Here is a 24,032-nt window from a genome sequence, read left to right as displayed (position 1 = left end):
AAACGAACAATATGTTACGACTTTTCAAAACGAACAATATGTTACGAAATTGCAAAACGCGTGATATGTTACAAATTCTAGCAAGGTGGCTAACTTTAGCTAGGCTAGGGGTTAGGGTTAAGGTTAGGAGTTAGGCTAGGGTTAGGGGAAGGGTTAGCTAACATACTAAGTAGTTGCAAAGTAGCTAAAAAGTAGTAAGTAGTTGAAAATGAGCTAATTAGCTGAAATTTTAAGTTGTTAGATGTGGGTTGCTAGATGTTCACTTTATATTTCAGTTTTTGCCTTAAGTAACCATCTGTCTTATGTATCCATACCAAATGTAACATATCATACTAATTTGAGTGTCCCAGATTTACATTTACTGTAAATCTGAAAGTGCTAGCAGCATTGTTAATAGGTTATTTACAAAGCCTAGGAAACATGCAATTTGTGAGGGTAGGGCTTGGTAATGTGACCAAAATATCATATCACAGTATTTTCCCTTTTATTTTTACAGTATGGCGGTATTTGATAGTATTTTATTTTTCTGAATAATAAAGGTTGAAAATAGGTTTTATAAGTAGTGGATGACCCTAGGATGGCAAAAAAAGTCATTTTAAGTGGTTTAAATGGTCTTTCTCTCTTCTGACTGTTTTATACTCAAACAAACTAGGACAAAACTGACAGTGTAGTTTATTTAGCACTGTATCTAAATGTAAAAATCCATACAGGTATACCTTCAAATATGATATATCGCCCAGCCCTATGTGAGGTTAGGGTCATCTATCGAGGCAAATTGACCAGGATTACAATGTGACAAGGACATTGTGCAGGAAACTACAAGGAGCACCAAGTGATGGGTTTAGCAGAGGAGACTCATTTAATCTATCTAAGTGAGGTTAGGAAAAGGCCATATTACTGATTGGATTATATAAACAGTGATCAATGTAGATATGGGTTTCTTCATGAAATGTGACTCCCCTTCCTCTGTAACATTGGCATTGTTTTATCTGAATGAGCCTTTACATTAAAGACTAATCTCACTAAATGATGTCTCTGACAGACACCTAGGTTTATGTAGCATATGCTGCATTATGTTATAGACACTATTCCCAAGCATCCGTTTTTAGTAATCCAAGGTTTTCATTGACGACTAAATTAATTCTACGCACATCAATCTTCTGGTTCATTGTTGCTGGAGGTAAAGTGAATGATGCCTCTCAAAGATACTCTTGATTGTTACCTAAGGGAGAGAGAGAGGCTTGAGCCTCTGCTATAGCTTTCACCTTATGTAAGACCTTATCATTTCTATCTCAAACCATAGAGATATGAATCGGTCCTCTTACATCACGGGCCATCTACGGTATACGTCAGCACAAAGTCCAGGTTATCCAGCAGCTGCTCAGGTTCAGAGGGCTTTGTTATATGATGCTGCTGTGGTTTCCTCATGCCTTGTATATAAAGAGGACGTCTGACTCTTCACTGACTTGCCTTTCAGATCTGGGTCACTGCTGGAAAGAAACTGAGTGATATGTTTTGAGGATAGCCGGCCTAATGAATATTTGTGGTGAGTGTCACACCCGCTTTAAAACAACCACCGTTTATTTCACTTTTTGATCAATTGTCTTTGTCTAGGAATTTAGATTTTTATATCTATAGTGTTCTTTCATAGAAGTCGCTTTCACGTCAACTGACCTTTTTGTTGTGTGTTATGGAGCATAATAAGTGTTGAAATCAGTGTGTTTTCTCTCTAAAGGTGATCTAATGGCAGACCAAAGAATGGACATTTCCTCCACGATGAACGAGTTCTTGTCTCCCGGCTCCACTGATCTAATCAGCTCGATCAGCACACCCGGCATGGACTACACACGCAAGAGAAAAAGCAGCACCACAGACTACCAGTAAGCCTGACATGAAAACTGCTTATAGACTTTGTCCTACTTGCTACCTGAAGATAGTACATGTGCCAATCATCTTTATTATATTAATGTCACGTTAGGTCTGGTTTAGTGAGATCACATTGTTTGTCATTTATGCCATTTTCTGACAGATGTGTATGTTTGCATGGCAGCTTTTTGATAAACTATATGGAAATATTTTCTTACTGTGTGTCAAAGGTTTCCACTTAAAGTTGACAAGATAACTACCTACCTAGAAATGAACAACCAAGTAGGAACAAATGGTAGCATAACCTTGATTTAGATTAGATCAGAATAATCCATATACTTCATTTGAATTGTAATATACGAACTTCCTTGCTTTCACAGAATTGATGACTTTTCTTTTGAGTAAGTATCAAATCAAATTATGAATGTTGAAGTACATTTGTAGTAAAGGAGCTAATCCCGTGTCAAATTAGTTGGCCCTCTGTGATCCTTGTTTGGTCGGGATTGGCCTCTTCTTTGATCAAACTCTACAAACTGTTCTAGCATTTACCCCTAGAAATAGAGGTTAGACACTAATGTATTCCTCATCCCTAATTTAGGTCAATCAAAAGGAATGCGCTTTGGTGATCAGTACCCTGAGAGTGACTGGTCAGTTAGTATGTACACTATGGATCGCTGTGAATATGGGAGAGCCAGTCATGCTATAGTGTAGATTTGAATAGCTAGAATTAGGATAAACATCAAAGCATGAAGGGGTGCTGCAGTAACAATCTTGAAGCACCAAGAAAGTATTACAGTTGTCTTCTAAAAATGTATTTGCTGGTATTTAGTTTGATCAGGCCTTCGTTTATTAGAGATATTAATTTGATGTATGATGTGTAATGGATGATGGATGATACATTATATTATTGTCTGTAGCTCATTCACTAAAGGCACATATTTGTTTTTACCTGCCTTAGTGAGACTTAAGTCAACAACTCTGTGTGAATACCTTTGCGTCAATTTTGTACAGCCAGTCATATTTGAAATCATCTTAATTTGAGGCTGTTGAATGCTATTATAGTATGGAGTCGGCGAGTCTTGAAGTGGCACAGGATATGTAATGGGTCATGGCTTAATTTCTCTTTTGTGGTTTGTGAATGGACAGTAGGGATGAGTGGGATGACAGAGTAGGAGTTCAGCTGTGAACAATATCAGAGGCACAAGTTCTTTCGCCTGAATCCTCACTAAGAAAGGTCTCAAAAGAACCAGGTTCCTAATTCTGTAGGGACATTTCTAATAACTATTCATTTTGCTTCTACCAAAGACGGTAAGAAAATATTTGAATGACTTGCATTAATAATGTTGATGGTTTCATGTGAACCAAAGGCTGTTGTTTTTTACTGTAAACATTTCAAACGACTTCTCACTTTAGTGTTTTGCTTTATTCATACTTACATTATAACATAATTATTTCATATTTGTTGTAAAATAATTGTTTTACTATATTTCTTTGTACTAATGTTATTGCTCCTCCTCAAAGGGATAGCATGGACACAGACAATGATAGACTTGGTGATCATCAAGGCCGGATTAAAAATGCCAGGTAACCAAATGTTTCTATCTTCCATAGGATGACATAAAAATCTATGGAATAAAAAATCTTTGTATTTATATGAGAGATTAGTCATGTTTCTGTAAATACAGGCAGACTATGGATGTGTTGATTAGTTTGTCTGCATTAAATGCTCTTTGTATTGTTTGGATGGCAGAGAGGCCCACAGTCAGATTGAGAAGAGACGCAGGGACAAGATGAACAGCTTCATAGACGAGCTGGCCGCACTAGTGCCTACATGCAACGCTATGTCCCGTAAACTGGACAAACTAACAGTCCTGCGCATGGCTGTCCAGCACATGAAGACCTTAAGAGGTGAGACGAGAAGGATTTTAATAGGACTGCTGCCAGAACAGTACAGTGATGACAACCACCACCATGCAGCTGATCAATAAAGTACATCAGAATAATACAAATTACATATTGATTTAGTTGTCTTACATACAAGCTTTTTCTGAATCACAGGTGCTGCTAACCCCTACACTGAAGCTATCTACAAACCAGCCTTCCTGTCAGACGACGAACTGAAGCACTTAATACTGAGGGTGTGTGTCCTTACCTCCATAGAATGTATGGTGTCCTCAGAGTGCGTTTCATGATGAGTATGCATGTGACTCAGTATTTCTCTCTTATCTCCCCCTCTCCCTCTCCTCTCCACAGGCATCTGATGGCTTTCTGTTTGTTGTTGGCTGCGATCGAGGGAAGATACTGTTTGTTTCAGAGACGGTCTACAAAATCCTAAACTTCAGCCAAGTACGTCCTCTCCAATATGTTGCTGTTTTTTTTTCATTAAATGGTGGTACTGTAGTCATTTTTACCCTCATGAGCTATCCTGATGACATGCATATAACATTGATGTATTATTATTAACCTGGTATTACTTTACAGACATTTACATTTTAGTTGTTTAGCAGACACTCTAATCCAGAATGATTTACAGTTAGTGCATTCATCTTAAGTAGCTAAGACAACTACATCTCAGTCAGTACATTTTTCCACAATAAAGTAGCTATCAGCAAAGTCGGTGCTAGTTGGAAAAAGTCAAGTACAAGTGTTAGTTCACGAAAGGCAAGAGTGTTAGTTATTTTCATTTTTTTAATGGGCATTTATGTAACGTGGTCTTATCTTATGGAACTCTCTCCCTCCCTGTGCAGAATGACCTGATTGGCCAGAGCCTATTTGATTACCTGCATCCTAAAGACATTGCCAAAGTCAAGGAGCAGCTGTCCTCATCGGACACGGCGCCGCGGGAGCGCCTCATCGATTCCAAAAGTAATGCATCCTGGCCTCTAGTTACCAGCCTTTCTTATAGTGCCCGGGGGGTGGAGAACAAGGAAAGCAGGGACACAGTGTATCTGATAGAGTAGAAGAGCAGACTGTAATCAGAGTGTCATCAGCCCGCTGTCCCCTACACAGCTAGCACAGTGACACACCCCTCAATGTATCCCCCTGTACCCTGTGTTCCTCATTATTTAAATGTCAGAAGCTAAATGTAGGGTAGTGCTATTTTTACATAAGCCATGCTGGGTTCAGGGTAAAAATAAACAGTCAAAGAATTTCTGTAAATTCAGCAAAAAAAAATGTAATAGCAAATGATGTATTGTAGCTTTATTTGCCAGAGTACGACTTGATACAGTATATATTTATAAAGGATCATGGGTGATACTGTTCCTGTTGTTGCAGCATAAATGAAATGCTATGTTGTGTCTGGTCCTCAGCTGGCCTTCCAGTAAAGACAGACATCACCCCCGGCCCATCCAGACTTTGCTCTGGAGCCAGGCGATCCTTCTTCTGCAGGATGAAGTGCAATCGGCCCCTCATCAAAATGGAGGACAAGGACTTCCCATCCACCTGCTCCAAGAAGAAAGGTACTTTAGCCTCCTATCTTTTCCTTACGTAACTTGCTCAAGGGTGTTTTTTCATCTCCTGTGATTCATTTTAGTTAACAGTTCATTTGGTTTCGTACCAATAGACTACTTACTCATTGATGTCAGTGATAGCTCCAGAGTGGAACTAGATGAGGATGATGATACATTCCCTGTGTCCACAGCTGACCGTAAGAGCTTCTGCACAATACACAGTACTGGCTACCTGAAGAGCTGGCCGCCTACCAAGATGGGTCTGGATGACGACAATGAACCAGACCATGAGGGCTGCAACCTCAGTTGTCTGGTGGCCATTGGACGGCTGCATCCCCACATTGTCCCTCAGCCAATGAACAATGAGATCCGTGTCAAGCCCACTGAGTATGTCTCGCGCCATGCCATCGACGGGAAGTTTGTCTTTGTTGATCAGAGGTGAGAGATGTTTTATGGCATGCATGCAGACATACAAACATGTAGCAAAGGATGTGCCAGTTGGCCCCTAGACAGTGATGTCCTGACACCTGGCTGGACCTCGTGGGCAGTCCAGAGCTGGATTTACTGTGGAGTGACAGCTTATGTGTGAGTGAGGTTTTTGTCAATGTCCAAATATAGCATCAGCAACATGTTCCAGATGGAGGTGTAATGGAGGCCCAGAGGGCAGACAGGATTCAGAGTAGATATGTTGACAACAAATACTCCACTGCCCCCTGACAAAACAATCCCATAACCTCGCCGCGTCACTAATACTGTTGGGTACACTGGGAATTTCTAGATAATGTCATAGGGCTGGGCGATATGGACAAAATATCATATCACAATATTTGTAAAAAAAAAAAAAAAAATGTTTAAAGGACCGTATTTTATGTTTTTGAATAATAAAAGTTTAAAATATATTTTCGGAGTAATTCATAACCCTAGGGTGGCAACACATAAATTAATAGCGAGTTCAATGGGGCTTTCTCCCTTTATACTATTCAATCCAAACAAAAATGATTTTCAGCATTTCCATCTATTTCTGCTTATCCTGCACTTTTATTAACATTTCCACAAGGTGCCACTCAGCATGATATTGGCAAAAAATATATATCTAGCTAGCCAACATATCCTAGCTAGCCAACATATTATTTACCATCCCACTGCTACTGTTCTAGATGACTGTTGGGAATATACTAGTTGACAAGGCAGTGGTTTTGGTTGGACAGTTGGAAAGCTTGCTGATGAGAGTGGTTGGAGGGAGTTCGAGGTTGGCCCTTCTGTGTTGATAGGGGATGGTCCTCTATGGTTACTCCCAGATCCTGTTGTTGATCTAACCTTGGTAGAAAACAAGAATGATTGGTCAAAAGCCAGTGATAAAGGGAAACTGGTTCACAATTACATTGGTAGAAGTTGTTATGCATTTTTACCACTTTTCACAGATAGATCCAAGGACCCAGATAGTGGGCGCACAGGAGCAGGCGTTTACGTTCCTGAATTTGATGTGCAGATATGTAGAAGACTAAACTGTCAGCATACTCAGTTGAACTGTTGGCAATAGTAGTTTCCCTCTAGTGGGTGGAGGACGTACAACCTGTCAGAATGATAGTATGCTCAGATTCCCTGTTTGTATTGAATAGTTTATCGTCTGGCAAATATAATAGTAGTGACCTACTATTGGAGGTATTATTGCTATTATGGAGAATTGAGAGACTGATTGTAGTAGTTAGATTCTGCTGGGACCCAGCCCATTCGGGTGTGGAAGGGAATGAAATTGTAGACCAGTTGGCCAAAAGAGCTTCAAAACTAGATATAATTGATATTAATGTTCCACTGGGTAGAGGTGAGGCCAAATGTAAGATCAGAGCCATTTTGATAGATGTGTGGCAGAAGAGATGGGACTCTGAGCCCAAGGGCCAGCATTTATATGCCCTCCAAGGAAAGGTCGGTGGACCAAGATTCAAAGGTCTAATTAGGAAGGAAGAGGTGGTGTTTGCTCGATTGTGCCTAGGACAATATGCATTGAACTCAGCATTACATCTGGTTGGCAAGCATGCGAATGGTTTGTGTCTCAAGTGTATGGTCGATGAAATGATGGTGTATGTGTTTTTATATTGTTGTAAATATGTTGAAGAGAGGGAAAGATTGAAGTGTAAGGTTATTGAGGTTGGACGGTTTGGAAGGGATTTTGGGGATGGAGGAGGGCCTTTTAGAAGTTAGTAAGGCTCTTTTTGATTTTTCTCAGAAGTACTGAGTTAGGTAGGAGGATTTAGAAATGTAGAGCTAATGTAAACCGTGATTTGACCAAACAATCCAGCATAGTAGGTGGCGGCATGCACCTTTAACGTTTGTTTGCGGACCCGACATTATATCATAGAAGAAGAAGCCGACATATGCATACTTTGCCTATTCCTCTCTGATAAGATTCCATTGCACAACATGCTTTTCTTGGCTTACACCGGCACTGGTACCAGGCAGTGTTAGCTAACTAAATAAGTTTGCTCTGACTCTTAGTACATTTAGCTAGCTAGCCACTAGCGATAAGCATTAACGGCTAACAAGTTATTTTAGCAACACCTTACTAAGAAAAGACCAACTAGCAAACAGTAGTTTGCAGACAGTAAGATGCACAAACGAATAGAGAAAGTATAGGACGCTTGTGGAAAGTAGCATGTCACCAACATTGTTGCATCCATCTGACCTTGCGGAGTGAACGGAAAGAAAGTGCTTGTGACTCTATGGTCGAGCAACTGCTCTCTTCTTGAGTGACAGGGCAGGGCTTGGTGTGGTTAGCGGCATGCAGCATGACTCAAGAAGCAAACGGACTAAACCATAAAAACAGGCATTACACCCGCCAGAGTTGAGTATTTCATTTAAAACAAAACTAACATTGAAATAACGTTATAGAAGTTAAAGTAAAAACTGAAACCGGTCCGTGCATCAATACCGGTATATAGTCAAATATGGTACACTGCCCAGCCCTAGATTGTCATGGCATTGATTATGATCAAGCAAGCAAAGCAGGGGGGAGAATATTATTTTATTTGCATACAATAAAAAAAGATGTGGGCTAGACTTATCTTAAAAATGTCCTAAATACCACTGGCCTGCTTTGATAGTCAGGACTTGTGTTTAATACTGTTCTCTTTTGTAGGGCCACTGCCATTTTGGCTTATCTACCCCAAGAGTTGCTGGGTACATCGTTTTATGAGTACTTTCATCAAGATGACATAGGGCACCTTGCGGAATGTCATAGACAAGGTATGTATCAGATTGAACAAGGACACCAATATAACACCAAAGATCAACGTTTTAGACTATGTGACACATCCCTGAATCTCTTGCCATACATGAGTAATATTGTAATGTCTGGTAATTTTGTCATAAAAAATGTATTGTGCTAATAAGCCTGTCACATAGCGAGTAGACTGTGATATGAATGAATCTAGAACGAGGCAGGCTACCATTTGGCAGTGTGCAGATATCATGCCTTATTGAGCTCACCCCCTGGCTGCCACCTCTGTTCTCAGTGCTCCAGATGAGGGAGAAGATCAATACAAACTGCTACAAGTTCAAAATAAAAGACGGCTCCTTTATCACGCTGAGGAGTCGCTGGTTCAGTTTTATGAACCCTTGGACCAAAGAGGTGGAGTACATTGTCTCCACCAACACTGTCGTCTGGTAAGTAGCTACACACATCTGTTTCTGCTAGGACTTTCTTCCATGACCCCCATTTAACTAGTCAATGCATAATATTACACTGTATTCATTGTATTAGGGTCATATCCTAATAAAGTCGGATAATAAATGTACAATTTTAAACAGCTAATTACAATGCCTACTGTGTCAAAATTGTTTTATCACCACCACTATTGTTTCAACATGAAATCAATGCCCAACTCATATAGCTGTCTGGCTTGCCTCAGAAAACAAAGCATGTATTATTGGAACTCTTGCATATTTATTACGGTGTCTTTCTAGAGCTGTTGGGCTAGCGTTAATAAGCTGCCCAATGAGGTGTGAAGTGATGAGCATGCTCAGTGATGATGCTCACTCTCTCTTCTCTCTCCCTTTCTCTGTCCCACAGCGGCAGCGTGCCTGAAGGATCTGATGGCATCTATCCTCAGCTCGCCGCCTCCCCCCAGAGCATGGATAGTGTACTCACAGACGGTAAGCCTGCCCTCCTGCTGTGCTCTCACACAGCAGTTGACCCGCTTGGATGAAGTGTGACTGTACTTTGATGAGTTGACATACACTTTTTGTGTGCCTGGCATGACTGTGACTAAGTAATGGTTTTGTTTTCCGAAATGTGACTGAGCTTTTGCGTTTGTTGCTTCCAGGAAACGGGAAGCGGGCCCTGCAGACTGTGCCTGGCATCCCCGGTGGCACAAGGGCAGGGGCGGGAAAGATCGGCCGGATAATCGCAGAAGAGGTGATGGAGATCCAGAGGTGAGAGGAACCATGTGGATTGTGTTATGATTGTCTTGTCAAACATAAATTGGCATGTCTGTATGGTCATAACTATACCATGGTCATTGACCCCCAGTGCATAATGGAAATGTCTGTGTGTGACTGAGACTGTATGGGGCTGTGTCCTGCTGTTTTTACCCTGGGTTTTCTTTCCTCTTCCAGGATAAGAGGCTCCTCGCCCTCCAGCTGTGGCTCCAGTCCTCATAACTTCACCAGCACTCCACCCCCAGACATGTCGTCCCCAGGGGGAAAGAAGGTAAGAGCTCCCACGTGTCCTTCCCATTCTCCTCCACTTCAATCCCTCCCAACTGGGAGGAAGTCTGCTATTCACTCCACTGCTCATCCATGTGAAGTCAGTAATGAGCACATCTGGTGGATGTTTTTAGTGTCTGTTGGTGGCTCATACTTCAGGATGCAATGGTGATTCCTGAATGTCAATTCTGTCTTGATTCTCTCACAGATACAGAACAGTGTAACTCCAGAACATCCCTCAGCAGGGCTGATACCGGGACCAGACTCCGTAGGCTATCCGTACTCCAATAACTCCAATCTAAGTATGTATTTTTCCCCGCTCTGAAATCTAATCTCGATTACAGTTAATGAAACTATCCACATAAAATCTTAGATATTTAACCCTTGTCCTTACTCTATTTAGGTGATAACGCTCACATTGGCATTGACATCATGGATGAGCCAGGCTCCAGCAGCCCGAGTAATGACGAGGCAGCCATGGCTGTGATCATGAGCCTTCTGGAGGCAGACGCAGGGTTGGGAGGCCCAGTGGACTTCAGTGACCTGCCCTGGCCACTGTGAGGACTGTCAGGCTAAGGCAAGGCCTCCTAAATGAGCTGAACATGGTAGAGTAAGGGCTGGGTGTTACAGTATTCACATTGTCAGTTTGTGACCAGTACCAGAGAGCCATATCAACAGGGCTAATGTGACTGTAGCCTCACAGTAAGACTGAATGCAGGCGGGCCCTGAAAAGGAAGGAATACTAGGCCTGGGATCGGCCATGATGTACAGTCCACCTCAGTGCGGTTGGGGAAAAGTGAAACTGCCTCATTACTCATGTAGTATTATTGTACCAGTTATCCGGGTTTTTCTATGTCCATTCATCCTCAGGCATTGAACCCAGCTCTTTTATAATGGCATTCGTTTTTGTGTGTTTTTACACTTCAAAAAACATGTTAATATTTCTAAAGAAAATTGTATCATACATGTTTATTCTAATTCTCTAAATATATATATATATGTAAAAGTGTATTGTCAGCAGTGAATTATTTTTTAAACTTCCTCTATTGCTTATTTCCATTTTCTAAAATATGAAACAGGGTGGTCTGTATTAAGTTACCCTCCAGTGGCATAACACTGCTAAATCAACTGTAGGGATTTTTCATTGTTGCTACAATGTGGAAATCCAAGGTACTTTGCTACAATATGTTGAATGTGGAAACACAGTGAGTAATCCGTTCGCTTGCCAACAATAGATGAAATGACAAAATCACAGACACACAGGATGTGCTTTACTACTGACCCCTGGGAAATGTTGTTGTTCCCTAGCAACAGGCAGACTATCCAAATGACCCATAAAAGGAAAACTTTCCTCCTGATCTGAAATCAGGTCAACTCAAACCACAATTGCAGGCTAGGTATTGCACATGTATTAGTCTACTTTTTGAACGTTCAGTTTGAAAGTGTAGGGGCTCTATTCAAATCTGTATCGCTGAAGCGTTACAGATTGCGCAATAGAAATGTAAAGGAGATTTCTAATTGATGCAGCGTTCACCAGTCTCCACTAATGCAGCAACATTGCCTCTAAATTTCAATCATGCTGTAAAGCTGAACTTTCACAATACAGATTGAATAGAGCCCTAGGTTAGGAGGTCAAGTCACAGAAATGATTAACAAATGGTTTAAAAATATCCTATTACACACACTCTACGTCAGGGATCATCAACTAGACTCCGCCTCGGGCAGATGTTATTGTGAGTGGATGGTCGGGGGGCCAGAACATAATTACAAATCATTTGTAGACTGCAATTTGACTGCAAGAATCCTAAACAGATAATAGTTGACAAGAACATTTCAAACCCTGCTTAAATTTGTATACGATCACGTGTCTCATGTGTGAGAATACTTGGGAACAGATTTCCAAAATTAAAATAACTGGTGTTTCCTGCTAAATGATTTTTGCTCAGAAAATGTGGGGGGCCAAATAAAACCATCAGCTCTACATAGAGGGATAAGGTGAAAGTAACCTCTTTCAACTCAAGTGCTATTAATGGATAATAAGCATAATGATAAGAATAAAAACACAATACAATGTGATTTGAATGTCTTTATATCATGCTGAATATTTAGGGAGCACAGAGCACAGCATCACATTACCAATTCTATGATGTCAACCAACCCTTACATGATTGAAAGTATATATGAGGGGAATTCAACAGTAATTTCCACTGTATGGTGATGAAATCAGAGGCTTTTCTCCATGGCCAGGCATCCCGCTCTGCACCCATTCCCCGAACAGTTACAGTATTCACTAGTCTTGCCATCTAGGAAGTATGCCCAGAACTGCACATTAAATAAAACTCAGGAGAGCACAGTAACACCAGTGCACAGCCCAATAACCATTGTACAATAACAATATATAATAATAATTACAAAATAATTGGGTTTGCTAAATTTATTTCAAACAATTAACAGAAAAATAAATTCCTTTGGTCAAGTATTTTATTTGAAGAAATATGCCCTTTTGCCAGTCTAGTCCCTTATAGGGTTTTTACAGTCGACCAGATCCTTGAGGCTCTAAGGCTGCGGAGGAGGTGCCAAGGCAATATGGTTATGATGCCCCTCTAGCTCCATGCTGCGGTACACTGGGGAGGGAGATGTCAGGGAGGGGGCAGTCCTCAGACTGCGGGCGAGGGGGCGTCTGGGTCACCGGGGTCGTTGTTGTAGTTGTTGCTGTACTGGGGTCCGCTAGGGGGCGGGTTGGGGAGGTTGTCCAGCTCATCCACCTGAGGGCCAGGGTGCATGTTGACCAGCTGGTCCTGGGGGATATCTGCAGCAGCTGCAGCCAGGTTAGTGATGGACTTGCTTTTGACACACTGGAAGTCAACATGGCGGCTCTTGCCCTCCTCCTTCTCCCAGGACATGCGGATGAAAGGCCTCTGAACGTAGTTGTAGATGACCTCAGGACGGCCACCAGGACGCTTCTTCACCTTCTCTTTATATGTGGGGTAACCTACCAATACATGGCGCAGACAACAGAGCCAGTGAGTTCACAATGCTGAAGCGAAATCTTTAATTTTTACTCTGAATCCCAGCAAATACATGATAAAAATCAGCATCTTACCTTCAATGCCTAATCTTATTTTCTTCAGTCCTCTCTCCTTTAAAACTGATTTGGCAACATCTCGATTTTCTATATACTTGAAGAACCGGTATAGTTTTGTACTGTATATTACTGCAGAGAGAAAATAAAATGTTGTGAAACACACAGCAACTCATTATCAACAACTTTTTTAAGCAGTGTCAATTAAGTTGGTCCCTTTAGATAAGTGAACAACAGTTTAATCCACGGCAGGGATTACTAATTAGGAAGAACACATTTTTGGTATTCAGTACCTTATAAGGATCCCTATTAGCTGTTGCGAAAGCCGAAACTACTCTACCTGGGGTCCACACAGAACATGAAATAATACAGAACATAAATAGACCAGAACAGCTCAAGGACAGAACTACTTACATTTAAAAATGACACAGTCTACATATCAATATGCACACAAAATATCTAGGTCAAATAGGGGTGAGTGGAGAGTGTGTGTGTATTAACTCACTCTGTGAGTACTCTTCTCCCATCTGTGGTGGGTACTCTTCGTCCCAGTCCACTACGTCGTCATCAGTGAGCACCACGATGTGGCATTCTCTCTCTCCGCTCTGGGCGCTGGCCACCATCAGAGACACAACCATTTCCTCCAGGTAGAACTCAAACTGACGCCGGGCACCGTCGTTAGACAGCTCATGCATGAGGGCACCTAGGGACAGCGGGACATGGTCAGTCAGGAGACAGCAGTTCAGAGACGCAAACCAACACACTAACTTTCCATAACATCTTCATCAGTTTCAATGGAAACCTAATTAAATCACTAATAAGGGATATGAAAACCAAGGGCTCATGATTTATGTTCACTGAGCCAACCAGGTCAAGAAGGGTGAAAAGGGGGTGTACTCACTGAGGTCTCTGCACTTGATGGTGCTGTAGTCAAAGGTGATGCACAGATAGTCACATGCCTCTCTCAGCTCAGGGATGGAGATTCCATCAGGGCAACGGATTATCCCAGATTTGTAGTAATCCTGCCAGTTAGAGAGTGAACAGAGAAAACACAAAAGACAGGCATTACAGAGACCGCCCGCTATCAGTTCCCCCTTCCTAAAATGTTCAAAATGGCCAATGCCCTTCCCCCTACGTACAGATATCAGTTTATTGCCAGTTGAGCTGGGCATGGATATAGATTTGCAAATGCAAAAATAAAATGGTGCATCTTTCTAAACAAGTGCGCTGCCTCTGAGGCCAGATTGATCCATGTTTGTCAACAACAGCCCACATGTATCAATCCCATCCTCCATTTTCACATCAGCAGCCTACAGCCAGTGGTATTGATTGTTGTACTTGTTCTCAGGACATTCATAGCCTCAGTGGACAACTCATGGCATCTACTCTATAATAACAGTCTGAGGTTGATCCTATAGCCTTAAGTAAATGTTTCTGTTGTCTATATAATTAAGCTACAAAGTTTCAGACAATCAACAAGGAAGTTAATCAATTCAGGATTACTATGAGTAGCAGGCTGCCCCTCCCATTGTGGCTCAGAAGAGCAAAGGTTAGCAATGGCTACGCTAGATCAAGGAATTGTTTTCAAGTAAAAACAGTCAATAATTGACCAAGTTAGTAAAAGGGAGTGTTGTACTTGGTAATACAGTGCTATTGACTGACCAGGATGGCTCGGAACACCGTAGAGCTTATGCCCTCGGCGACTTCATACTCTCCTTTTTCATTGGGCCGTGTGAAATTGTGTTCCCTTCCAGATCCAAACATTCTGCAAGAAACCACAAAACAGGTCACATTTCACAGGGGTCACACTTCAGTGTTGTTCAGCTTTCATACAATAAAAAAGCTAAAGGAAAAAACCCATGTAGGTGACTTCCTCCTCGTAACCATACTGGTAAAACAAAACTTGATACGGATTGATGATTTCACCATAACAAAGTACAACAATGAGGTCAGCCCTACCTGCCCAGCATGGTGTTGGGCTGTGCTGTGAAGATTGAAGGGTCCACCACGAACCGTGTGTTATCTACTATAAGAGTGACCCTCTCGGAGCCTGAGGTCCGGATGCTGCGGGTACCCAGGCCCGTGCCTAGTCCCTCCTTGCTATTCTCATAGACAAACACCATATCTCCCACTCCCAGGCTCTTAAAGCAGCCCTCAGTGCTGGACAGGCTGCTATTACGGCTGCTGACCACCCCGCTACTACTGGAGCTGCTGGGGGAAATCCTCTGAGGACGGGGGCTGCTGGGCCTGGAGCCACCGTCCCTCTCACGGTCTGGAGGTGGAGGGAGAGAGGCACTAACTCACTGGCATGACGACTGACCTTTCTCACAGACTACTCCTATTACATGCCAACATTAGAATCCATCCATGTTCTCTGAGAAATATTATTTTAGGAGACTGTGTGAAAGTGTTCGCACTACGTTCTACTCACCACTGTTGTGCTGGCGGGTGGGCGAGGTGACATTTCTGATGCAAGGGGTGAGCTGGCCCTCTCCCCTCTCGTGCGACGAGTCCCGGGAGCGGTCGCTGGAGCGGCGGCGGTCGCGTGAGCGGTCACTGCCCCCACTAGCACCATGCAGGCTCATCTTCACCAGGACTGCTTCTAGTCGAGATGCACGCGACCGAGCGCTGTCCAGAGCAGAAAGCACAATAAATACTAATTGCAGTTCAACTTCACACACTTCTTCCCCTAATGTATTATTATAGATTGAAGGTCACAAATCTTGTGTCTGCTGTAACCGTAAAGACACTCAGGACCTCTGTCAGCGGTGACCGTATGGTCCAGGGCTTTACTAGAACCAGTATTTACCTCTAGAGGTAATTATAACACCACCCTGGGCCATACTGTCACAGTCACGATTTTGTGACCTTGTGGGAGATCTGTCGATGTGCCCTTGAGCAGGGCGTTGACCCTGGTTGCTTCTGTGTGTCTCTCTGGATGGGAGTCTGTAAGATGACTACTAATGTGATGTCGTTGTTGAGCGGCTTCACTGCAAGTATATTGTATGTTTAAATATTCAATAATAATAAAACTATTTAAAAAAAAGACGGATAGCATAGAAGCCGCCCATCTAAACCAAGAAGACTAACTGGAGAGAATGGAAGGACACAAATGTATACGCACAAAAGCAGAATCCCTTTTAGTGTAGGCGGACCACTTGTCTATTGGTACATCGTATAAAGGGAAAAGATATTAAAAGCCGTATCAAAATGATTGCGTCCCTATATAGGTCTACAATCATGAGTAATAGCTTCCCATTTAGTATTGAAATGTTGAACATATTGTCCCAGAGATTCAGTAAAAGCACAGTGTTGTATAGGATAATGTCTATTCCCTTAATATGAGGGCACATCACATCAGTGAGCCACGGAAGTATAAAAAGCAGGCCAACGTTCCTGTTTGGAGAGAAGCCAAAAAACACACTTGCATGGTCATGTTCTGCACCAGTTCTTAGAAGTTATGAAAAATAAGGACTGTTTTTTAAAAGAGTTTGCTTTGGAAGTTAGGTAGCTAGTCTCTCTAGGGACTCTTAAATAACTGAACTACAATGACCCAAGAAATGCCAAAGACTTCCTATCTGCCAAAACAACAGCCAGTAAAGGGCATAGACCATTAGCAAACACTTTAAACTTGTAGTTATAAAGTGTACATAGCACTGTCATGCTGTCATGACAGTGGACTTTTAAAATAATGACTACTGGGAGAGTTATGACAGCCCATCTGACTTTACAGCCATGATAAAAACAGTAGCCTTTTGTGATGTTGGGCTCAAGAGTAACCAGGCCTTCATTGGAAATCACAATGGTCAATGTCAACATTATGAAATCAAAATGTATTTGTTACATGTGCCGAATACAACAGGTGTAGACTTTACCAACAAGTCCTTAACCAACAACCCAGAGCTTTTTTTTATAAGAAAATACTTGCAAAAAAATATATAGAAAAGTAAAGAAGTGCACAATGAGTGTGTGACTATGCTGAAAAACATGTCTAGCCTATAATAGGATGGACTACACCTATAGAACTATACACATGATCATGGATGTGAAATGCCTCCACAGAAATGACAACCATCTTGGTTAGTGTCAGTTTTATCTGACCGTACACACTATCAAATACAAAGTAATTGCCTCACCTCGAGTGCTTGCAGAGTTTGCGAGGTCGGTTGTTTTTCGTTCCCAATTCTCAGTGTCACTAGAGTTGCTATCATATGACTGGACGTGCTGCCATCACCAATGCAGAGACATCCAGCCCAGATTACTCACCATTCATAATCTGACATGACGAAGGGAGTCGAGTTAGATATTCATTCACTAGGTAAATTCAGGAGAGCCAAACAAGCTGTAAATATTCACATAAATGCTAGTTATACATTCAGTGAATACGAAACTAAAAAGCAGTTCCCCTTCGCATTCTAACTCTTCACAGCTGCTCGCAAGCTAATGTCACGATGATCCCGAATAATACGAGCTAAACTAATTGTGGCTAACTAGCTAGCTAATTGTGGCTAACTAGCTAGCTAACTAACAATGATGACAGTAGCACCTCAGCTAACTAATGTGATCACAACATAGCCAGCACTAAGTTAGTTACCAGTCACAGCTAGTAAATAGCAGAGATGACTTAGAATGTTTGTAAAAATATAAATATATTTGTATAGCTAGCCAGGCAGTGGCTACCTATGTGAAGCTGGCCACAATAAGGATTAGCCACAATAGTGGAATTTGCGGGCAGCCTTCAAAATAAAAGTACCCAATTGAAAGCGGTGCAAACGGATACAAATTGAGGACTCAGGCCATATTTGGACTAGATCATGTTAAACAAGTTCTAAATGTTGTTATATAATCTTAAAAGACAATTAGTTAATTTGACAAAATAAAGCAAAAATCTGTTGAAATCGTATTGTGGCTGTAATAGACTTCAGTTGTAATTGGGGCATACTTATAAAGTCTACACCCCCCTTGGATTTCTTCACATGTTGTGTGACAAAGTGGGATTGAAATGGATTTGTCCTTTTATGGTCAACGATCTACACAAAATACTCCAATGTCAAAGTGGAAGAGGAATCTTTTTTTTTTTTAAGTGAATTTATGAAAATGTTAACACTAATATACCTTCATTAGATAGGTATTCACCCCCACGTTAGAAACTCATAAGAGCTTTGCACACCTGTATTGGACAATATTTGCCCGTTATTTTTTTCAAAATTCTTCAAGCTCTGTCAAGGTGCTGGGGATCATGGCTAGACAGCAATTTTCAAGTCTTGCCATAGATTTTCAAGCAGATTTAGGTCAAAACTAACTTGACCACTCAGGAACATACAGTTCTTCTTGGTAAGCAACTCCAGTGCAGATTTGGCTTATTGTCCTGCTGAAAGGTGAATTCCCCTCCCAGTGTCTGGTGTAAAGCAGACAAACAGGTTCTCCTGTAGGATTTCATCCTAGATTTTCATCCTGAAAAACTCATACCCATACCATGCTGGAGCCAGCACCATGCTTGAAAATCAGGAGGCAGTTAACTCAGTGATCTATCTATTCCTTTGTTGTGTTTTTTTTTTTGCAGTATTACTTTAGTGCCTTAATGCATATACATGTTTAGGAATATTTTTTTCATTCTGTATATTTAAATTGTTATTTTCACTCTGTCATTTAAGTTATTATTGTAGTCACTACAATGTTGTTGATCCATCCTCAGATCACAGCCATTGAACTCTAGCTGTTTTAAAATCACATCCCGAAACAGTTTCCTTCCTGTCATGCAGCTCAGTTCAGAATGACGATTTAGTCTGGTTTAATATATCATCCACAGCATAATTATTAACTTAACCATGCTTAAAGATATATTCAATGTCTGATCTGTTATTACCCATCTACCAATCACTGCCCTTCCTTATGAGGCTTTTAAAAAGCACCCTGGTCTTTAAATGCAATATTTGACTGAGGGACCTTACAGATACACAGTACCAGTCAAAAGTTTGCCAAGAGTGTGCAAAGCTGTCATCAAGGCAAAGGGTGGCTATTTGAAGAATCTCAAATATATTTTGATTTGTTAAACACTTTTTTTGTTACTACATGATTCCATATGTGGTATTTCATAGTTTGTGTCTTCACTATTATTCTACAATGTAGAAAATAGTACAAATAAAGAAAAACCCTGGAATGAGTAGGCGTGTCTAAACTTTTGACTTGTACTGTATATGTATGTGGGACAGAGGAAGGGGGTAGTCATAAAAAATAATAATGTCAACCTCTATTATTTCACATATAAAACTTAGTGTGATTTGATAAGCCACATTTTACTTCTGAACTCATTTAGGCTTTCCTAAACAAAGCGGGTGAATACTTATCCAATGACTTGACAATGATTTTAGTTATATATCTCTGTGGAGATGGGAGAATCTTTCAGAAGGACAAACATTTCTGCAGCACTCCACCAATCAGTCCTTCATGATAGAGCGGCCAAACGGAAGCCACTCCTCAGTAAAATTTGCCAAACGGCCCCTTAAGGACTCAGACCATTAGAAACAAGATTCACTGGTCTGATGAAACCAAGATTGAGTGCTTTGGCCTGATGGTGGCAGCATCATGCTGTTGGGATGTTTTTCAGTGGCAGGGATTGGGAGACTAGTTAGGATCGAGGGAAAGATGAACGGAGCAAAGTACAGAGAGATCCTTGATGAAAACCTGCTCCACAGTGCTCAGGACCTCAGAGAAGGTTCACCTCCAACAGGACAATGCACACAACCAAGACAACACAGGAGTGGCTTCGGGACACGTCTCTGAATGTCCTTGAGTGGCCATGCCAGAGCCTGGACCTGAACCCGATCGACCGTCCTCAAAATAGCTGTACAGCAACGCTCCCCATCCAACCTGACCGGAAAGGATCTGCAGAGAATGGGAGAAACTCCCCAAATTCAGGTGTGCCAAGCTTGTAGCGTCATAGCCTCAAGTCTTCTTGGGTGTAATCGCTACCAAAAGTTCTTCAACAAAGTAAAGGGTCTTAATACTTATGTAAATGTGACCTTTTTTCTTGACATTTGCATAAATGTCTAAACCGGTTTTTGATTTGTCATTATGGTGTGTTGTGTGTAGATTAATGAGACATATTTGAATAAGGCTGTAATGTAACAAATGTGGAAAAAGTCAAGGGATCTGAATACTTTTTGAATGCACTTTATAGCCTTACCTATGAATCTTGGGTCATTGAAATGGGGTATCCACAGATTACAATTCTGAAGAGTTCACACAAATAGGAGCTTCGTAGCTCTTACTGCGAGACTAAAAACTGTAGTGTGAGGTGATTTCCAACAGTTAAAGATAAATATCAGCGTCATAGCGCATATTAGTTGTGTAAACACTTCAGAATTGTAATCTGTGTGTGTCAGAGTAGGCTGATACCTATGGCTCTTGGGTCCATGAAAAGGGATAAGGTATACATTGTAATATTATTGTTCAACACATAGGTTGTAGGGGTGTAACGGTGCACGTATTCGTACTGAACTGTTCGGTACGGGGTCCTTGGTTTGGTCCACACTGTGAACCTGAATAAATACATACAAAATAAATGTTAAACTACTAAAAGCTATGTCTATGCTGCGTTGTATGCCCCTGCCTCAAGTAAAACTGATCTGAAAAAAAAAAAACACATTGTAGGCTATTCCACTGACAACTAGACCATATGCGCACATTGTAATCAAAATCTTAACTGGTGTCATGACGTTGCCTCTTTGGGTGTGGCGAGCCCCACCCCTCTGGCTCCCCCTTTCCTCCTTTAACTAGGCTGCTGTGGTCAGAGAGACGTCGTAAATTCCTGAGGATCTCCTCATGGACACAGTATAGAGAGTACATTTTCATAGAGAACAAAGGAATTTCTCCCACCTCACAGAACTTGAGGTACGAACAAATTTCATGTTCGGGAGAAAGTATAAAAGATCGGTGAAGAATCCAGCTACGAACTGGTCCGTTTGTTACAACTTGGGGAAGCTCATGGGAGACGGTGTGGCCACATTACCATAACACTGTTGATATAATAGCCTCAGATATGAGGTTTACATCTAATTGCTGTATAAAGATGAATGAGTGAGTATGATACTGTTTACACAATTTTACAATGTGATTTTGGACTGTTTAATGAAGGAAAACTCAAAAAGGGAATTGGATTTGAACTAAATCAGAGGACCGCCCCTGAGCCCAGTTAGGGACAGGCATCCTGAGACAGCCCCTTTTCTGCAATTCCGAATAAAACCCAACTTTGAGAAATGATCACGAGACCATGATTTTCTCCATTAGGAGGGGACAAAGGTTGAAGACCATTGCTGAATCATTTAACCATACCACGTGGTTAAACTCTTAGACTATCGATACCGACAGAATAAGAACAAGTCTTTGATATTAATTACCAGTCTGCAGCTAGGAATTCGGTATCATTGAACGCGAAGAACGATAACCGCCGAAACATCCATTCTATAACGAAACGAATGAAGGTCACTGAACAATCCACTCTAACCGCAAACGAGAGAGAGACGGACAATTCTACAAAAGAAACAAACTTTTCACCAGCGATCAAGAAGACGCAATATATATATATATATATTCAGTGTAATTGTTCCCGAATGAGTGAGCGTTCATGTGCAAAGGATTAGCATTTCAATTGTTATAATTATCACTTATAGTGACTTCTTAGTCGACCCCCACTTCCCCTTTGTCTAACAAGCCGCCATGCCGGTTTAGCCCACTAGGGCACATTCTCCTATCATTTCTTGTAACCACATTTACCTTGTTTGTTTATTTGTATATGCATTTCTGTGAATTACTTAGTAATAAACACATGATTTAAGACAAACAGTTTTTTTTAAAACCTTTATTTAACTAGGCAAGTCAGTTAAGAACAAATTCTTATTTTCAATGACAGCCTAGGAACAAGGCAGGTGATGGTTCACGTCAACATCATCCCAGACACCCTGGTCTCACTCCAATTCACATACCGCCCCAACAGATCCACTGATGACGCAACCTCTATTGCATTCCACACTGCCCTCTCCCATCTGGACAAGAGGAACACCCGTGTAAGAAAGATGTTTATTGACTACAGCTCAGCTCACTAAGGAATTATCATGGTCCACACACACCAAAAGTCAGAAAAGGCACAACAACGACTCTTCCCCCTCTGGAGGCTGCAAAGATTCGGCACGGGCCTTCAGATACTACAAAACGTATATAGCTGCATCATTAAGAGCATCTTGACCGGCTACATCACCACTACAGAGTGTAGTACATACTACCCAGTACATCACCGCTACAGAGTGTAGTACATACTACCCAGTACATCACCGCTACAGAGTGTAGTACATACTACCCAGTACATCACCACTACAGAGTGTAGTACATACTACCCACTACATCACCGCTACAGTGTAGTACGTACTACCTACTACATCACCGCTACAGTGTAGTACATACTACCCACTACATCACTGGGGCCAAGCTCCCTGCCATCCAGGACCTCTATACCAGGCGGTGTCAGAGGAAGGCCCTAAAATGTTTTAAACTGTCAACGACTCCTGCCACCCAAGTTAGACTGTTACCACACGGCAAACAGTATCGATGCATCAAGTCTGGAACCAACAGGACCCTGAACGGCTTCTACCCACAAAGCCATAAGACTGCTAAATAGTTAACCACATAGCTACCCAGATTAGCTATCTGCATTGACCCTTTTATCCCTACCTATATGTACATATCTACTTCAATTACCCCGTACACCTAAACAACGACTCTGTACTAGTACCCTGTGTATATAGCCAAGTTATCGTTACTCATTGTGTTTATTCCTCATGTTACAATGTTTCTATAATTGTTCTATGCCGTAAGTAAGCATTTCACTGTTAGTCTACACCTGTTTAAAAAGCAAGTGACAAATAAACATTTGAGTTGATTAGGCTGAAACATTCATATTGTCATTCATATTGCAATGTTAATACGCACAATAGGCTCGTGAGGTGATTTCCCACAGTTAAAGTTCTCTAATATGAGCTACTACACTAATATTTGTATAAACTCTTCAGAATTGTAATCTGTGGGTGTCACAGAGTAGGCTGATACCCCAATTTCATGGACCCAAAATCCATTGGTATCAGCCTACTCAGTGACATCCACAGATTACAATTGTGAAGAGTTTACACAGAAATGTGCATCGTAGCTCTTATTGCAGGACTCTGAAACCACTGTGAAATGAGCCACATTAAGCTCACCAGTCAATCTACTATGTATTGAACATTCATATTGCAATGTACATCCTTACCTATGGATCTTGGTTCCATGAAATGGGGTAAGGCTGTACTGTGCATGTTAGTATGCCCCCAATGCAATTCTGAACTGTAACATCCACAGTGCTATTTCAACTTTTTTTTTTTGTTATCAAATGAACAAATAATTGTATTACCACTATTTGTTTCCGTTTGCATCACTTTCAATTGAGGACTTTTATTTTGAAGGCATACAGCAAATTCCACTATTGTAGCTGAGCTGTGGCTAACATGAGCAAACATGATGTGTAAACAGTTGGCTATTGACTCGTCAGCTAACTAACTGGACAAAACAAAACGTAGGTAGTTTCATGTCAAGTTAGCTAGCTAGCTGCATTAGTTCAGGGTATTGATGAATAACCAATCATTAGTTACGTTAGCTACAACAAGCTATATGTGCAGAGGAACTACCAGTAAACTAGCTAGCTCAAACATGTGAACACTTACATTCACCAAAACAAGTCTTACCTTTTAAATGATAAATATTCTCGCATTAATATCATATACCCTGTACAAATCATATACATGGAATTCAAAGGATCAATCCAATCCGTTAAAATAATTGATCTTGGTTTGGCATTGTCCGCTAAAAGGCAAAAGAGATGTTGTCCCTGCTGCTCAGAAGCT

The 24,032-nt window shown here is 41.3% G+C and overlaps 2 protein-coding genes across 3 annotated transcripts in view; one reads left to right on the top strand and one right to left on the bottom strand.

Annotated features, from left to right (window-relative positions):
- Nucleotides 1–12,095, top strand: part of LOC135565599 (basic helix-loop-helix ARNT-like protein 1) — a 20,165-nt gene extending 8,070 nt beyond the window's left edge. The window contains exons 2-18 of the mRNA XM_065013067.1: nt 1,478–1,546; nt 1,736–1,880; nt 2,247–2,267; nt 3,388–3,450; nt 3,617–3,774; nt 3,925–4,004; nt 4,120–4,212; nt 4,614–4,731; nt 5,178–5,327; nt 5,510–5,756; nt 8,452–8,558; nt 8,828–8,978; nt 9,385–9,467; nt 9,638–9,746; nt 9,930–10,023; nt 10,228–10,321; nt 10,423–12,095. Of these exons, the coding sequence (XP_064869139.1) occupies nt 1,534–1,546; nt 1,736–1,880; nt 2,247–2,267; nt 3,388–3,450; nt 3,617–3,774; nt 3,925–4,004; nt 4,120–4,212; nt 4,614–4,731; nt 5,178–5,327; nt 5,510–5,756; nt 8,452–8,558; nt 8,828–8,978; nt 9,385–9,467; nt 9,638–9,746; nt 9,930–10,023; nt 10,228–10,321; nt 10,423–10,580 (1,884 nt within the window). The 5' untranslated portion in view covers nt 1,478–1,533 and the 3' untranslated portion in view covers nt 10,581–12,095. The remainder of the gene's footprint in view (nt 1–1,477; nt 1,547–1,735; nt 1,881–2,246; nt 2,268–3,387; nt 3,451–3,616; nt 3,775–3,924; nt 4,005–4,119; nt 4,213–4,613; nt 4,732–5,177; nt 5,328–5,509; nt 5,757–8,451; nt 8,559–8,827; nt 8,979–9,384; nt 9,468–9,637; nt 9,747–9,929; nt 10,024–10,227; nt 10,322–10,422) is intronic.
- On the bottom strand, nt 12,093–24,032 carry btbd10b (BTB (POZ) domain containing 10b). Of its 2 annotated transcripts, XM_029641497.2 has the most exons (9): nt 23,874–24,032; nt 17,238–17,377; nt 15,533–15,729; nt 15,061–15,373; nt 14,764–14,866; nt 14,003–14,123; nt 13,607–13,804; nt 13,123–13,233; nt 12,093–13,011 (listed from the first exon to the last, which is right to left on the bottom strand). In XM_029641497.2, the coding sequence occupies exons 3-9, from the start codon at nt 15,684–15,686 to the stop codon at nt 12,677–12,679; spliced, it is 1,335 nt and encodes a 444-aa protein (XP_029497357.1). In that variant the 5' UTR covers nt 15,687–15,729; nt 17,238–17,377; nt 23,874–24,032; the 3' UTR covers nt 12,093–12,676. The 2 variants fall into 2 exon arrangements, with proteins under 2 accessions (XP_029497357.1, XP_029497356.1); XM_029641496.2 differs by lacking the exon at nt 17,238–17,377.

Source organism: Oncorhynchus nerka, linkage group LG28 (genome assembly GCF_034236695.1).
Source record: "Oncorhynchus nerka isolate Pitt River linkage group LG28, Oner_Uvic_2.0, whole genome shotgun sequence".
NCBI classification, from domain to species: Eukaryota; Metazoa; Chordata; class Actinopteri; order Salmoniformes; family Salmonidae; genus Oncorhynchus; species Oncorhynchus nerka.
Note: the sequence above shows the minus strand (reverse complement) of the source record. Positions and strands in the feature narration are given on the sequence as shown.

Coding starts and splice junctions, on each gene's coding strand:
- btbd10b (XM_029641496.2), bottom strand. CDS start 23,932: ATGTATATGATTTGTACAGGGTATATGATATTAATGCGAGAATATTTA. Junction 15,374..15,532: donor CACCCGCCAGCACAACAGTG/GTGAGTAGAACG, acceptor CTCCACCTCCAG/ACCGTGAGAGGGACGGTGGC. Junction 13,805..14,002: donor CATCAAGTGCAGAGACCTCA/GTGAGTACACCC, acceptor CGCTGTCCCTAG/GTGCCCTCATGCATGAGCTG.